The sequence below is a fragment of the Alligator mississippiensis genome, chromosome 5, assembly GCF_030867095.1.
Source record: "Alligator mississippiensis isolate rAllMis1 chromosome 5, rAllMis1, whole genome shotgun sequence".
NCBI classification, from domain to species: Eukaryota; Metazoa; Chordata; order Crocodylia; family Alligatoridae; genus Alligator; species Alligator mississippiensis.
The window spans coordinates 124636620-124653053 of NC_081828.1; the positions used below are offsets into that span (position 1 = coordinate 124636620).

Below are 16434 nucleotides of genomic sequence, written 5' to 3' on the forward strand. Positions count from 1 at the left end.
TCTCAACCTGGGAGGGCTTCAATGCCTTTGCTCTGAGCAGCCCCTTCTCCAGGGCCAGATTAACCCTTTAGTGGGCCCTAGGCAAACAAACTCATGGGCCCCCAGCTGAAGATGAAATTTTTCTTTTGCTTTTTTTCACTCAATAATTATATGCAAAATAAGCAAAACTGGTCCTCTTCTTCACTTAGGGCCCTAGACATGTGCCTAGTTTGCCTATGCATTAATTCAGCTCTGCCCTTCCCTCCCTCCCTGCTTGTATGACTGAAGAGTGAGGACTCTGAACTCTTCCCCAGCTCCTACCACTGCAGGGCAGCTGCTGCACCAGCACTGCCCGGTCTTAACTATGGTATTGGAAGCTCAAAATTATCATATTTGCTGAAAAAACTAGGGCAGTGGTTCCCAGCCTTTTTAGGCCACGGACCAGCAAAATGCAGATCAGCATACTGCAGACCAGAAGTGACAGGCATACTGCAAACCAGCAGCCAACCCTTTTCTATACTCAGTATAAAAAAAATACTGAATATAAAAAAGGGTTGGCTGCTGGTCTGCAGTATGCCAAGCACTTCCAGACCGGCAGCCAACCCTACTGTACCGTGGGTTCAGGAACCTCTGAACTAGGGTACACTGAAAAGCATGTGAATGACTATGCAAATGAGTATGCAATGATGAGTATCTTCAAAAGAGTATCTTCTTCTTTACTTTATATTGTTCATTGTAACTGCCAGTGACTGTGTGAGGACTGGGTCATCTGAAGTGAAGCCTTTCTTTATTTTGTGGCAAGCAGTCCTAAGGAAGTGCTGACAGGCAGCCCAAAAGTCAGTTAAAACTCCCCAAGAACAACTTGGGTTTTGCACGTGCGGCGTCAATGAGCTGCCTCAAAAATGCTCGTACGTTTTGAACACTTTGACTAGGATTGACTTTACACCATGCCGGCGTGTTGCCACCTCTCATAATTGTTGGTGTTGTTCTTAAAGTCTGTGCTTGGGGATGTGAAAACCTTAGCTCTATCTCTCTATATATAAGATATAAAATTTAAATGTTTATATAGAGGATCTTGGCCAGGATATATATAAAAATATATAAATAAATAAATATAGAGGATCCTGGCCAGGATATCTATCTAGATAGACAGATTTATATAGAGGAGCCTGGCCAGGATACAGCTCTCTATCTATAGATAGATAGATAGATAGATAGATAGATGATGCTGGCCAGGCTATAAATATACAGGTAAAAGAAAGAGCTAAGTTTTTCATATTCCCGATGCACAGACCTGAAGGTCAACGCCAACACTCATGCGAGCCGGCGACACTGGAGGCGGACGCACCCACACACCGCTGTCACCACCGCACCCGGGACAGCACTGACTGCGTCATAGCAGCAGGGGCGGGGCGCGGCCGCCCAGCCACGCATGCGCAGTAGCCCGCGGCGGGGCGGTGCTGAATCCCTCACTCCACTGGCGCGCGGGTGCTCCTCGTTTCTCTTCCCCCCACTCCGGCCCGGAACCTTGGGAGCCGGAACGTCGCAGGCGCGGCGCGGGGCGCTGGAGGACCCGCGAGCGCCGCACCCGCGCTCGCAGCCGGCGGGAGGCCTGTGGCGCAGTCGGGCGCCGCGGCCATGTTCCGCCAGGGCTTCCGCCCTCCCACGCCGCCCTACGCGTCGGCCGGGGTGCCCTGGACCGGCGGCGGGTTCCGGAGCCCGCCGCCCGGCGCGGGGGGCCCCGTGCCGCCCTCCCCGCGCGGCTACTGCAGCCCGCACCACACCCCGCCCTATGGGCCGCGGCCGCGGCCCTACTCTCCCCGCGCCCGCTTCGGCAGCCCCTCGCCGCGCCGCCCGCACAGCGCCAGCCCCCGCTACGCTGCTCCCTACGGTGGCGGCGGCAGCGGCTCTCCGCAGCAGCAGCAGCAGTACAAGCAGTCCCCGGGGGGCTACCAGCGGCACTACCAGGTATGGCGGAGGGGCTGGGGGGGACGGGGACTGAGCCCATCTCACCCCCCGCGCCTGGGGGGCGGGGGAAAGGAGGTTTGTCATCCCCCCCCGCCCTTTCTTTTTCATCTTTATTATTTTTCTCGCTTTCTTGTTTCTCTTTGCCAAGCGCAGGTCTGTTCCAAATTCAGCTGAGCGAAGCCCGAGTCACGTTTCAAAATTCGCCTGTGCAGCCCTACCCCCCCCACCACCCCCTGTCCTCCCTCACAGATCCTCTCTCTGATACTTCCCCGGGCCCAGGGGCCCAGCTCTTTCGGCTTAGATCAAGAGGGACTCAGGGCCTGCATTTCTTTCTCTTCCTTTTCCTGGGTTTAAGGTTGGAGAGGAACCGCATGTCTGATGTTTTATCTGGATGCTCTCTAAGAAAGCAGCAGCACGGATTCCCCTCCTTCCTCCCTGTCTTGAGAAACAAGTCTCATGGGGGCCCTGCAGAGGAGGGAAAAGCCCCCTTCCCCCCACCCCAATGGTGTGGAGTGCCTTTACTTTTTGAGTTACCCTTAGCTGATTTGCTTTTGCTTTCCTGCAAGTCATCCCCCGTCTCCTGCTCTTCCCTGTCTCTCTTCCTCTTCCACTAGGTTTAGTTGAGGTGCATCAAATGTTACAGGAACCAAGCAAGGTGGAGGGGACATCTAAACCCCAAGACCCCTGAGACTGGGGCTTGCACATCAGATACCTGCCATTTTGGGGGGAATATCCAAAGCCCCCAGACTGACGGGTCTGGGAGGGAGGATACTTGCCACACAGGCTTGACAATTGAGTTCTGCTCAGTCAAATTATGGAACTTAACTATTCAGCTTTGCTCAGTTGAATCTGGAACTGATTTGTCATTGATAAAGATCTAAAAATATACTCATCACACACCCTTCCCCTCCCTGGGAAACAGGAGCTTCTGGCTGGGAGCTTCCACATGGTGGTGGCATTTGCTCTTTGGATTACCTGTAGGTGATTTGCTGTGGCTTCCCTGTGAGCCCTTCAGTAGATGAGCCCCCCTCTGTCCTTCTACTAGGTTTAGTTGAGGTGAATCCAATCTTATAGCAACAAAGCTGTCTTGACGCTATGTGGAGGATGTGGGCCAAAACTACTGCCAAGCCAGAACTTCTCTTGTAATTAAAAGTTGAGGAAGCTAGGATCTGCCACCCATGGGGAAAACATCTGTGTGGTCTCATCAACTGAGAGGTCTTCAAATATAACATACCACATGCTGCAGTTTTAAGTTGGAGCATAGGGCATAAAACATGGCCTTTGATTGGTACCACTCAGTGATCATTCTACAATTGGGCTGTAGCCATTCCAGTTACTTTGCTCCATGTGAAGGTAGAGAGAAACAAGCTCTTGAATGACTCCTGGAAAGGGTCTGTAGCAAAACAGGTTAAGATGATGTTTATGTCACTATTTTTGTGTTGTCCTATTAGCTGGAATTAGTCATATGGTCATCCCTGCACAGGATATACTGAGTTGAGGATATGTTGAACTGAGAACAGGACTAGCTTGTCAGACATGATCTTTAACTGGGAGGAAGGCAGAAAGGTTTGAGTGACAAAATTGAGGCAAGCATTTTGGATCTATTGGCATTACATTAGAGTGTAGAAACAGGGTTTTTTCCTTCCTCTGTCAGGATCCAAGAGCTGTGCAGGAGCAGAGACCTGAGTGTGGGTAAGGGAATATGCCTGAAGCCAGTCATTCTTAACCTTTTTGGACTTGAGGCACCTCTCTAACTTTTGTGAATTGAGTGGCACCCAATTTCAAAAACTAATTGATGTGTTATAGTGCTTACCTACTGGCAGAGGGGGGGTAGGGCATCATTCAGGCAGGGACAAGTCTGAGACTGTATTTATCTACTTAGTTTATCTGCTTATCTTATCTCCTCACATCTCTGGGCATCCTTCAAAGGATCTGGTGAAACCCTGGTGTGCCCTGGTACCCTGGATGATAATTGCTACCTTAAGCTGTGAGCACATGCATGCTGGGGTAAAGCTTGAGACAAAGCTGTAGCCAATTTGAGTATGTTCTGCACTAAAAGGGAGGCATTTGAAAGCATGAGAAAATAGCATTAATTTGTTCATTCTTGAGGCAGGATTACATTGCATGGTCTCAGCATTCTTAAATTGGAACAGCTTGATTTGCCCACAGGTTAACTAACCTATTCATGTGTCCAAGACATTGGGTTAACTGGATTCTCTTTAAAAGAGGGTATTTGCATCCTTTTTGAGGAGAAGGAAGGAGTAGGTATTTGGAAGGAAGTGAATTGGAGGCCTTTAATAGTCATGGTGACATATTATAATTTCATAGATTTCATAGACATTAGGGCTGGAAGGGACCTTGAAGACCATTGAGTACAGCCCCCTGCCCCAAGGGCAGGAAGTCAGCTAGGGTCAAAGGATCCCAGCAAGATAGGCATCCAGTGGTTTCTTGAATGAGTCCAGAATATTAAATTGTTATTTAATAGTTATTTTAACTGTTGAGTAGTACTGATAATGGAGAGAAATTGAATTGTGACTATCCTTACAACTTTGTGTCACAGATTAGACCCATGTGTTAAGGATGAGGTTTCCTCATAACTTCAGCTTGGAGCCTTTTTGCTACAGACAGATATAAATATATGTAACCAGTAGCAGAGAATCCTAACATAAATCTTGGAATAGCACTTTGTGGGCTTCTTTCATTCTCCACTCCAAAGTTTTGAGTTTCTGTTGGAGAGAATGATGATTCCCTATTCCTCAAACAGCCCATTGTTGATAAAGACACATATTAACATTTTGAAGCTCCTACTGTCACCTTCAAATTTGGGAGCCCTATGTAGACTATAATCTGTCCTGTGGAAAACAGAGGGTGTCTATACACAAGAAGCGAGGCTGCTCCGATGTGCTGGAATTCCAGCTCGTCAGAGCAGATTCGGTTAATTGAGTCTGCTGGAACGTGGCAATTGCTGTGTTCCAGCAGCCTCCTGCGTCTCATGTATCAGCGTCCGCACGCTTAAAAAATGGCATTGGGGGAGCTTGAACTAAAGCTCATTGAATGAGCTTTAGTTCAAGGGCCCCATCGCCATTTTTAAGCATGGAGATGCTGGTACCTGAGATGCAGTGGCGCTTGAATTGGAGAGGCTTTCGGACCTGCTCTAGTTAAAGTGCTGCCATACTCCTACCCTCAGAGCATGTGTAGAAGTGCCAGTATTACTGGAAAGGCAGTTCTTTTAAAAGTACTTCTTGTGCTTTTTTTTGCTTAGTATCTGTTAGTACAGTACTCAAATACAAATGAAGGCCGCAATAGGTTTTGCACCCTCTCTGACTGTGGTCTTTGCTAAAATAAACATAGAAGAAAACACAACTATTACTAAGTGTTTTAGTTCAAGTTGTTTTACTGACTTTGCCAAAGCAGTCGCTGAAAACACCTGTCCTTGTCTGCTGTTACCAGGACTTTCTCTGCACTGATATCTTTACTCATGCACCATATGTACTTTTACTTTCAGTACTGACTCTTTATGCAGACTTACTTGATGATTATGTTCAAAAGATTCAATACTAATAAGATTTAAAAAAAATAGAGACCCCCATCTACATTAGGCAAATGTCTCATTGCTATTAGCAGAGTAAACGTCAGTAGCGGGAATAAGGGTGAATATGTTCAATACTGTTATAGGAAATGTAAGATCTAGTAAAATGGTGTCTTTCATACTGTCTAAAATTTAAAAGTTAGAATTATAGTACTAACAAAAAGGAAATTAAACAGCGGAATGACTGCCATCTTTCAAGGCATAATTACTACGTTCATTCCTGTGTTACCAAAATGCAACAAGAGACTATTTTTCCTCATGTAGACAGAATCTTACCTTTTTCCTTCCCAAAGAAGAACCAGTACGAGAGTAAAATCACTATTTTTCTGTTTAAAAAAAAAAAAAAAAGTGACATTATTTTGTGTTGCCCTCAAAGGATAGTGTGGAATTTGTCTCCTTTTTCCCACAGAGGCTTAGTGATTAAAAAAAAATGGCATGTATTTGTGTTCAGTAATACTTTTAATGGCTAGTATTCTTAGATTTCACAACATGAAATACTACATGCTTGATTTGTTTAATTTCTACGTCTCCCTGAAAACAGACAGGATTTGTATTGCCTGGCTATATAAGCTTCCTAGATTTCCAACATGCAAAGATAATTATTATTGTGTACATTGCATTGGACTGTACTCTAGTGGGACTTGAATTTTGCCAAGGCATTCTTGTATTAAATTATCTCCCCTTCACCAAACAAGTACTACAAATCCATATGTGCCAGTTTTAATTGAGTATTGTTTTCTAAATTTTTCTCAGAGTGCTGGAATTAGGCAGACTGTATCAAGGGCATCACATTTTCCTAGACATAGTGTTTGAGAGAGGAGCTGTAGCCTGTAGGTTACAACACTTGGATAATCTTGGCTTCTGATAAAATCTTAACTCTATGATGTATTTTACACAACTTTGGTCTTTAATAATTAAAGATGAAATGAATGTCCCATAATACCTGTTGTTACTAATTTTGTTCGGCTTGACTAATAAACCCACTGTCTTATGGAAGGCAATCAAGTATATTTTGAAATTTTTCTTGTTTTATGTTGTTCTCCTTTTTCCTCCTCCTGCTTTTTATAACTTGGCATGCTGATCAGAAAATCTGCCACTGCTTTTACTTCTCTATATGTAGTTATTGTTCTGCTTGTGTGATCCTAATATTAACCATATTGTACTCTGTGTTGTCACAAATAGATTAAAGAATGGTTGAAAAGACCAGGTGATCTGTTAGGTAGGCTTTCCCTATTCTTACTTGCAGGCTGTGTCCCCAGAATTACTAAACTTCAGAAGGTATTTACAAAAATAGCATCTGTTGTGAATCATGCAAACACCACTTTGAGCATCAAAGATCTTAGGCTTTCAATGCTGGAAAATCCCCAACATCCTCAGTTCCTTTTTTTTCAGTGCCTGGGTACAGACCTTCGCTTAATCAAAGTCTTCTTGGCCTTACTTAGGAGTCATATGTTGCTGTCTAGTATTGATAGATTTAGTTTCCATACCATGATTTTGTTTAGAGCAGGGGTGTCAAAATAGTCCAGTTTATGGGTCAGATGACTCTTGTGGGCACAGACCACAGATTGGATCTAGAGAATGGAGCTTTGTCATCTGAGGCCCAGGGACAAATTTCCAGGCTCACAGGCCAGATGATAGCTTCACATTCTAAATTCAGTTTGCAGGGCTCCCCATAGGGCTGGAAATTTGTCAGCAGAACAAGCAGCAGCACTGTTAATGGCCACAGCTCATCCCACAACCGAATTTCCAGCCCCATGGAGAGTGCCTCACAAGCCCGGTGACACAGCTCTGTGGGTCGGGTGTCTGACACCTGGTTTAGAGACTAGGAATCTGTACACCTTGTCTGATCCAAAAGGCTAAAGAAACAGATGGCTAGTAACCAGAATTTTTTATACTTCCTATCCTTACTTGCTGCCTAACTGCTACAGGGAAGCCCATTCCCCTGGTCATTCAGTATATCAAGCACATTACACATGCAAAAGTAAATCTATCCTGTGATAAACTGTTTGCACTGTTTTAATTCAATCTGCAGTTAAATTGAAAATTCAAATTTAATGGATGAGACCTTTCCCTTTGGACAAAAAAGTATTGCCTGTTTCTTTGTAGTAACCCATCCTTCTAGGTGGGCTGAAGGAATGGCATTCACAGACCCACAATGGAGTGATGTTTAGCTTTCCTGAAGAGTAACTGCCATGACTGATGGGCAGCCATCTTCTACGATTTCTGAAAATATATGGCCTCCAAGAAGAGATTGGAAAAGGTTTTGGAACAGTTCTGTGGGGGAATATAGCATGGGACTGCAATAAGAACTGCACAAGAGGTACACTGAGAGGAGGAGGTTAAAATTAATTATGTGATTTTTAGAGTAGCTGAAAACCATTTAAATGCCACCAGGGAAGAATACAGTAAAAGCCCTGTTATCTGGCATTTTACTAACTGGCATTTCTATTCATTGGGATTTCTGGCCGGCCAGACTGGGGGGGGCTCACATGTGGCCACTGCCACCCACCTCTGAGTGGTGGCCGCCACCCCATCCCACATCCTGCCAGAAACCCCTGTGCCTTTGGTAACTGGCATTTTTAGATTACCAACACCCCCCACATTCTCCACTCATGCTGGAAAACAGGGCTTTTACTATAATGACTACTGATTGGTACTGGCAGCAAAACTATACTTGGATAAAGCTTCTCAAACTTGGCATTTCCTTATCACACTTGCTCTTGAAAACAAGTACAGAAGAGAACCTTGAAATAAATGGTTTCAAGGGATGCAACTTTAAATCTGGCCTATTTGAAGTGGGGGGGGGGGAGGGGAAGAGTATAATGTCAGATACTGAACCTACCTATAAGATCCCCTTACAGAATTTGTTCTAAAATTTCATCTCTTAAAGTGTGAAAAGCAAAGGGAAAGGGCCTTGCCAGATGAAAAGAACAAGTACATAAAGTAAACTTATGGCAAGGGGGAAGCCTCCCCTTTGTAAAATTAGGTGGTAAAATAAGTTCCTCTTAATATTTGATTTTTGCAAAAGCACGGAAAACTAAGTTCCAGCAGATAGAACCTTTTCTTTTAAATAGATGTGCTGAATTTAATTTTCTCATTTATGTAATAATGCTACCTAAATTTATCTGCCCAAAGCAGGGCATCTTTTATGTTGAACTTGGAATAACAACTAACTTAGCTGAAATACCATGTTCTTTGGGAAAGCTGAGCCAGTCGGCTTCATACAGTTCAATATGTATACTCCGCTCTCATAGTGCCTAGATCAGGGACGGGTAATTATTTTGGGCGGAGGGCCACTTACTGAGTTTTTGCAAGCCATCGAGGGCCACATGACAGGCAGCCAGGGGCAGATAGATATTAATTTTCTACATTTTTTAGGGGCCCCGTGGGCCAGATAGCATGGCCTGGTGGGCCACACCTGGCCCACAGGCCGCATTTTGCCCGCCCCTGGTCTAGATCTTGCTACTTGTAGATAGCTCTGACTCTTCCCAGACTTAACTCTTCCTTGCTTTATTGCTCAGCTTTTAAGTTAGACCCATTTTAGGACTGGACAGGTTATTAAAGATAGTGATTTTCATTTTCTGTCATGATTATGTACTAGTATCAATTTTGAAACAAGTTTACTTTTGTATACTACTACATTGTTCAGAAGAAGAAAATGGCACTTAAAAGTTGTGATTTTAAAAAAAGTTCTCAGGCCATGGTAATTATCATTAGCAGCTGGAACTTGAAAGGTCTGCTACATTAGAGGAAAGCTTCTTTAGTTTTAATTAGTCTATTAAATGTTTCTTTACCTGATGGTTTTCTTCCAAAGGGATCACCCAGGACATCTACTCCATTTGATACAGCGCATGGCAGAGAGAAAAGAGTGTCTAATGATGTGGAAAACTATTACAGACCTTCAATGCTTGAGGACCCATGGGCTGGCCTAGAGCCAGTTTCTGTTACAGACATAAACCAACAATACAGCAGTGAGCAAACAACATATACTGGTAAAAAAGGGAGGTATTTCAGTTAACATTTCTAAAAGCCAGATAAACTCCATCTGTCAGGAAAACTTTGGAACAAAATCTTTACACTTAACACAAGATGAACAGTAATCAAGATCTTAGTTAACGCTTTTATTTGATCAAATGTCCACCCTCTTATCCAACGTTTTTTTTACTACATTGGATATTTTTATGTGTGGGGAGGAAAAAGGAGTGGTAGGATCATTTACGTTTCTGGCTATGTGGAAGTGCCTACCAGCTTTGAAGAACAAAGTGTTCTTTAAATCACCAGCGACTGATTTGTGACACTTAAAACAGGTTTCCATATATTGACTTCTTCCATGCCAGAGTGTTAGCCTAACTTTTATTGTTACCTTCTTTAGGAAATGGTATTTTTTTATGTTTCAACATTTTTAGAATGAAGTGGAAATACAATAACATTTTGTAAATCCTTGTTTTGTAATGTATAAAGATTATTTTAGGACCTTTGTTAAGGTGTACCCTTGAGTAGAAGTAGTACTAGTGAAATCTGTAAATATAATGCTTGTATGCTGTGGTTAACCTCTGATTTTGTGTGCAATTTTTGTTAATTCTAGTGTAAAACAAGTGAATCATCACTATTTTAGCCATCTCAGGAAACAAATGTATTGTCTTTGGAAAGTTTAATTTGTTGAACCAGCTCTTGACTAAAACATACTTCTGTAATCACTGAATTTTTTTTCTTTCTTTTTTTGTATATTAAAGGAGTCATCTTTGAAAATTATTTGAAAACAGTGGATCGTAGCAGATAATGAATGAATGCAAAAATGCCTTGCTCTAATGTTTGGAACAGTGTAGCTCTGATGAGTCAGAATCATTTTGTATGATTGAGTAACTAAATTTAGTATCTATAACACTGTTCTTAATTTTTTATCTTGGATCTGAGATCTGTCTTTGTCCCCAAAACTAGCTGCTTTACCCTTCAATAGTATCTCTTCCTAGAGGATCTTTTTTCTCTTTTTTTTTTTCTTCTTTCTTGTATCCCAGTTAGTAATATCTTTTGAGTTGCATTACTTTTTTAGAGTTTGTCTTCACATGAAGTTATTCTCAATAAACTCCCTGGGTAGATACTCTTCATTCCACAATAAATTGGGTAACTTTGAGTATAGGCCCATGAACAAGATGTCAAAGTAATTTAGAGTGTTAACTTACATTGCAGTTATGGTGCAGTTGCCATAAAGTAGCTGATGTACTGTAGGTTCACACTTCAGTTTACTACTTAGTAACTCGTTTTGTTCCTACACCTTTTGTGTATGAACAAATTCTTCATGTGGCTTGTTACTCCTAGTAATTCTTGAAAAGTATCAGAGCATGGTTAGACTTACCAGTATTTGCTTGTTGATCTTGGCAATTGGATGCTGGATTTACAAAGCAGGTTCATGGTAAAATGTCTAAAAGGAAGTATTAGATGAATTTTCAAATCTCAACATTAAATTAAGCTTCTTGAATGCTTCAGAAAATGTCATAAAAATACTTTGATAGTTCTACAGTTTGTGTGTTCTCTGAATTTCTCTCCTTCCCCTCCCCCACCATGTCAAGTAACTTAAAAAAAAGTTGTACCCAAGAATGTCTTTAGGGCACTATTTGGTATATCTTACTGTCTCGTGGTTCCCAAAGTAAATGTGAGTTTTGCTTGAACAAGGAATGTTAAAAGGGCCTTAAATGTTTGAAAAATAAATTCTGTACTTTCTGCTTTATATCAATATATAATCCCTCATTCCAGAATCAAAACTGGTTCTCTGTTATCTGGCAGCTATTGGTGATGTATTGCTACAGACTGCACTTACGTTTATCCGTAGTACATACCAGCAAGACTGAGATGACCTAAAATAATTTGTAGAAAGTTTTATACAATTAATAAAGCAATTAAATGCATCATTATGAAAAAGTGAAGTATTAAGCTTCGCTTTTTTTTTTTTTACCTGACAGGTGCTGTAAAATTCAGACAAGAAAGCTATAGGGTGCTTTTATTGAGTCATCTTTCTGTTACTATATCCTGTGTAATTCATTGTAATTTTTTTTACAAACTGTTTGGTGCTTTTGGGGAAAGAGATCTGGGTGCAATCTGATGGTCTTAAGAAACTACAAAATGGTCCCAGTTCCAGACATGAGAAGAAACTGGGTTGGAAAGGAAAGGATTCATAACTTAAGATTCTGTGAGAGGTGGGACTACTTTTACAGTAGCCCAATATCAGCTGCAGTGGCACTGTTAAAAGATGCTTTACAATTGACCCAAGGATAAGAGCCAGCCATCTCTTGGAACAACTCATAACCACTTGTCTTAGACTTCAGAAGACAAATTTTGTTCCAGAAAAAGAATTGAGGAAACAATCTTGAAGCATTGACTAATGCAGGCCTTCAGCAGTACCATCTGTTAAGCTATTAGTCCTGTACACTTCAGCACTTGCGATAAAGTACATCAAACTGCCAAAGTCTCCAGTAATTCAGTCAAATCAACAAGGAGTTTTTAAATGTAGATGTAATATTTCACTGAACTACTTGTACCTCACCAAAAACCTAATGCTAATAGTCAACCTTTTTACCTAAGGAAAAGGATGTGCGGTTTCAGTAAACTGATCAAAATTAATATGTCATTGTTGGATAGGTGCGACTAAAATGCATGAATACTTATTTTGTGATTTTAAATGTAAAATACTTAAAACCAATTTTAAACTTTGCCTCATTTCCTATACTGTCCCAGCAGCTAGAAAATACCTGTTTTCCCACTGATTTTTTTTTTCTGTCTACGTGGCAAACACCTTCTCCTAAATGCAAATGCATCTAATGGAATTAGAATACAACACTTTCTCATTTGTTTATGGTATCCAATCATGATATCTGCATGGCTCTTGGAATAGCATTTGATTAGTATAACTACAGCTTGGGGAAGCACAAATACATCGTAACTTCATGAGCTCTGCAAAAAAAGAAAAAACGTGCCTATATGGTGTTAAGGAGTAGACTCTTCATAAAAAGAAGAAAACAAGAATATGGAGTTAAGTTCATTCCTCAGAGGGCTACATACATTTTGAGGTAAGTTGAATTGATAAATGATTCCACCTACTCCATCAGTCTTTTTTCTTCAGTGACCTTTTTCTCTTAATTCAGTTCTTGAAAATGTTAGGACAACACCCCATTAGTGTACCATATTTTCTCACATACATATGCGCCTTTCCTCCAAAATCAGCACCCCTCCCCCCCAGAATTGGGTGCATGTATTAATCAGAAAATCAGTTTCCCTGCTTTGTTTCTTGCTTCACGGTGCAGCAGCTGTTGCGTTACTGTTCAGGCAGCTGAGGGATTCCATTGAGTCAGTGGATCATTATTCTTCACTCTAAAGGTGTTAACAATCATCTCTCCATTTTAACGGTCTCGATGTTCCACTAATCAAGCTAACCTTTCTTGGTAATTTTACTCTCTGGTAGCTGCCCCTCATCTCTGTCTTCCTATTTCAGCTTTAGTTAAGCAGGAAAAGGAGAGTAATTCAGCTGAAGAATTAGGTTCTGTCCCTGCTCTGTGTATCCATAACTCTGGAAAAATCTTTATTTTCTTCATTCCACCTTTCAAAAACAAGGTGTTTGTTGTATTCTGGGGTGCGTGCTATATATGTGTGTGTGTGTGTGTGTGTGTGTGTGTGTGTGTGTGTGTGAAAGAAAATAAAATATTTTCTTTTGATTAGACTGAAGCAAGTCTAATTCAAGACTTGCTTTGCAAGGTCTTCTTGTTTAAACTGAATTGGTGTTCTCTTATTAGATGGAATTAGTAGTAAAAATCCTCAGCTAGTATAACTTATCATAGTTCTACTGTGTTAAGTAAAGTAACTCTTGTGTGGTAACTTGGGTTTTTCTTTTATGTACATATTTGGAGATTATTTTGGAACAGTTATCTCCTGACACGTTCAAGTAATCAGAATTTACAATGTTAATTTTTTGGTTTGTTTTTTAAATGGCATCTTCAGAACATCAGACAAAATGGACATTAATACATTTACTTTAAACAAAATTAGACCATTTGTAAAACTTAGGTAACTAAATGTACTGAGCATCTGAGTTAAGCAATGAGCTTTACAACTTAACTATTATAGGTAAGATGTTCATACTGGATACAGTTTGCAAACAGAAAGCACATGGGCAACAGAATAGATTACTATTTTGTGGCACCCACCTGATTCTATCTTCATTTTCAATAAAAGGATTCCATGTGGGGAAGCAAGAAAAAATATTTTAAATTGGTTACTCCAGTTTTTGAGCACACTTCTATAGAATATATTCCAGGTACTCTTTTTTTTTCCCCTTCAATTTCATCCTAATAAAGCAGTCTTTAAGGCTGAGAGTCTGAAAAGCTTTCTGGCCATGTTTCTTTTGTTTATACATGTGACTATTAATTGTTTAAAGTGAGATCAAATGTTAAGCCTGTGTGTAAGTGTGATCTAAGTTTGAGAGTTGTGATATGCATCTGTATTCAGACACTTTTATTTAAAGATAACTTGTACTTTTCCACAATCTTTCCAGCAAATAAACATTATTGGTAACAACTGGTCTGGATTCAAAGTCATGCTTTTCTTCAGCTTATTGTTATTAGAGTAGACTGAACTGCCTAGAGATGAATGAAACTGAATTTAAAATATTTCTTTAAATGCTATTTCTGTGAATTTTATTTTGTTTTCTCCCAGATCCAGCATTTAGCCATTTGATAATTTCTTCATATTGTGGGAGAAGGAGTAGAAGGAGAATTGGATCCACTGTAATATAAAGAATTTGTGGTGGAAATTAATTTAATGCATGTTCTTGTGTAAGCTTGTTTATTCTGTCTCTCAAACTCATAATTAAGTATAGTACCAGCATAAAGACCACTTCAGTCTCCAGTCACTGGGCCATTACCATTACTAGGATGTTAATAAACTATACTAGCTTTTGGTGTCAGTTCAGCAGTAGTCTGTAAAAAAACTGAATTATCTGTTATGCAAGGTTCACAGTTTGCCTTTCATTTGTTAAATATATATGCCACTGATGTTTGTGTTCTAAGACAAAACATGCAGAAAATGTGAATGTGGAAGCAAAAGTCTTAAAGCTGAAATATGGATTGGGCTTAGCTACAGTATTAGACCACAGAGCCAGTCCTTTAATTCTTCTGTTTAAAGCATTGAATAGCTGGTAGGAAAAGCTCTAAAGACTTTTCAAGTTCCTGTCTGGTGCAAGAGACGGTGCATGAAAACCTCCTGGGTTCTGAACCAGGGAGCTTGAGAGTGGTTTCTCAACAGTGTGAATGATCTTCTTTTAAGTAGAAACTTGTATTTTTAACTGTGCCCCTTGATTGTCTCCACCCTTGCTTATTTTTTAATTAGCCCTTAGCTAATTTTCTTTCCTTGCAGTAAGTTCCAGCCAGGTGACACATTCATCCCTCTGGTGGCTGATGCAGCAATAAGTAGCTATTCCCATGCCCTGAGATCCAGGAGTTCAGCATGGGACTCCATGGGCTGTCACAATGTGGGGCACCTGCTCCAAATCTGTGCCCAGGACTCGTGATCTGCTTGCTCCCTCCTATTTATACTACTGCTAGCTGTGCTCCCTTGATCACATGACTGAGTGGCAATGAATTATTGAAGTTCACTGTGCATTTGTATAGCTTTTATCAATAACTTATGCCTGCAAAATGTAGGTGTCTGCATACCAATTTTTGCTCATATGGTTTAAGGATAGGATTTTCATAAACAGTCAAGCCTACTATCTCTGCTCCTGTTATAATCATAGTTGTTTCGGTGGTGTCTTTATTGGAGTGTGATTATGCTAATGCTGAGTGTGTTTGAAAGTGCCAACCTGGAAATAGAAAGTGACATTTAAAGGGGTGGCAGTGGCATGGAGGAGTTCTTAATGTTTGCAAGACAGACATTCTGGTCATGAGCTAAGGAGATGCCCAAAAATGGAGGAATTTTGCAGGCCTCCCACATCCCAAGCCAGCTGGTTCTTGGTTACATCTGGTGAAGCACTGGGCCACTGTTGACAGCTTTAAGTCTATCATTGCTTCCTGAAAATTAATACCATCAAGTGAATTGTATGACCCATTCTCTGGTTAAAAACAAAAACAAATTAGCTCACTGTAATGGCATACTACACTTCACAAGATTTTTATGCTTATTATTTACATATAGAAATGTCTAACACTCAGGCTTCCGTGCAATTTAAAAATAATATGGTTTAATTGTCTAAATCTACACATTGGTCTTCAGTCAGCTCTCTAATACTAAGCGTTTCTTTGTGAGATTCAAGTTTGACAAATTTTCCCCTGAAGGTCTGTATTTCGTTTTAAATAAATACGCATGTTAGTTTAGTTTTCAAGATTCATACTTTTCAGTTAGTGCTGCCACTATATTGGGAAGGACCAAGTATAATCACAACACAACTAAAACGTTTAATCTTTCTTAAGGTGTTAATTCAGCCAGGAGATTGGTGATTATCTCTATACTATAGTTATAAAGTGTTTACTTCAACCTTGTCTTACTTAAAGCTTTGCTTAAGTTAAGCTCCTATTTAGAAACAAACTAATATATTTCATTAAAGACCAGGGTCTCAATACTTTTACTTAAACAATTTGAGCTGGACTGTTCTGTGTATGATAAAAATAGCCATCATATAGGGATTCTGTTCCAGTTGCATTTATTAGGATATTCTTTGGTTGGCCTAGCACTGTCTGCATTCTTTGAAAAATGACATTGTACTGAACTGCGATAAGAAATATCGAGTACTTGTCTATTAATTTAACGCCTAGTGTAGGTTATTATAATATTTGTATAATAGATAAGATGCGTTTCTCGTCTGTAACCAAAAATGCCCTGTATAGTTTGGTTCTCAGAGTCCACACTGAGTCGCATCA

The 16434-nt window shown here is 40.7% G+C and overlaps 1 protein-coding gene across 1 annotated transcript; it reads left to right on the forward strand.

Moving 5' to 3' along the window:
• Positions 1 to 1507: 1507 nt before the first annotated feature.
• MPLKIP (M-phase specific PLK1 interacting protein) lies at positions 1508 to 14102 on the forward strand. The gene is made up of 2 exons (XM_019483327.2): positions 1508 to 1947; positions 9351 to 14102. Exons 1-2 carry the CDS (start codon positions 1618 to 1620, stop codon positions 9552 to 9554), a joined length of 534 nt encoding a protein of 177 aa, XP_019338872.2. The 5' UTR covers positions 1508 to 1617; the 3' UTR covers positions 9555 to 14102.
• The last annotated feature ends 2332 nt before the right edge of the window (positions 14103 to 16434 follow it).

Coding starts and splice junctions, on each gene's coding strand:
- MPLKIP (XM_019483327.2), top strand. CDS start 1,618: ATGTTCCGCCAGGGCTTCCGCCCTCCCACGCCGCCCTACGCGTCGGCC. Junction 1,948..9,350: donor GCTACCAGCGGCACTACCAG/GTATGGCGGAGG, acceptor TTTCTTCCAAAG/GGATCACCCAGGACATCTAC.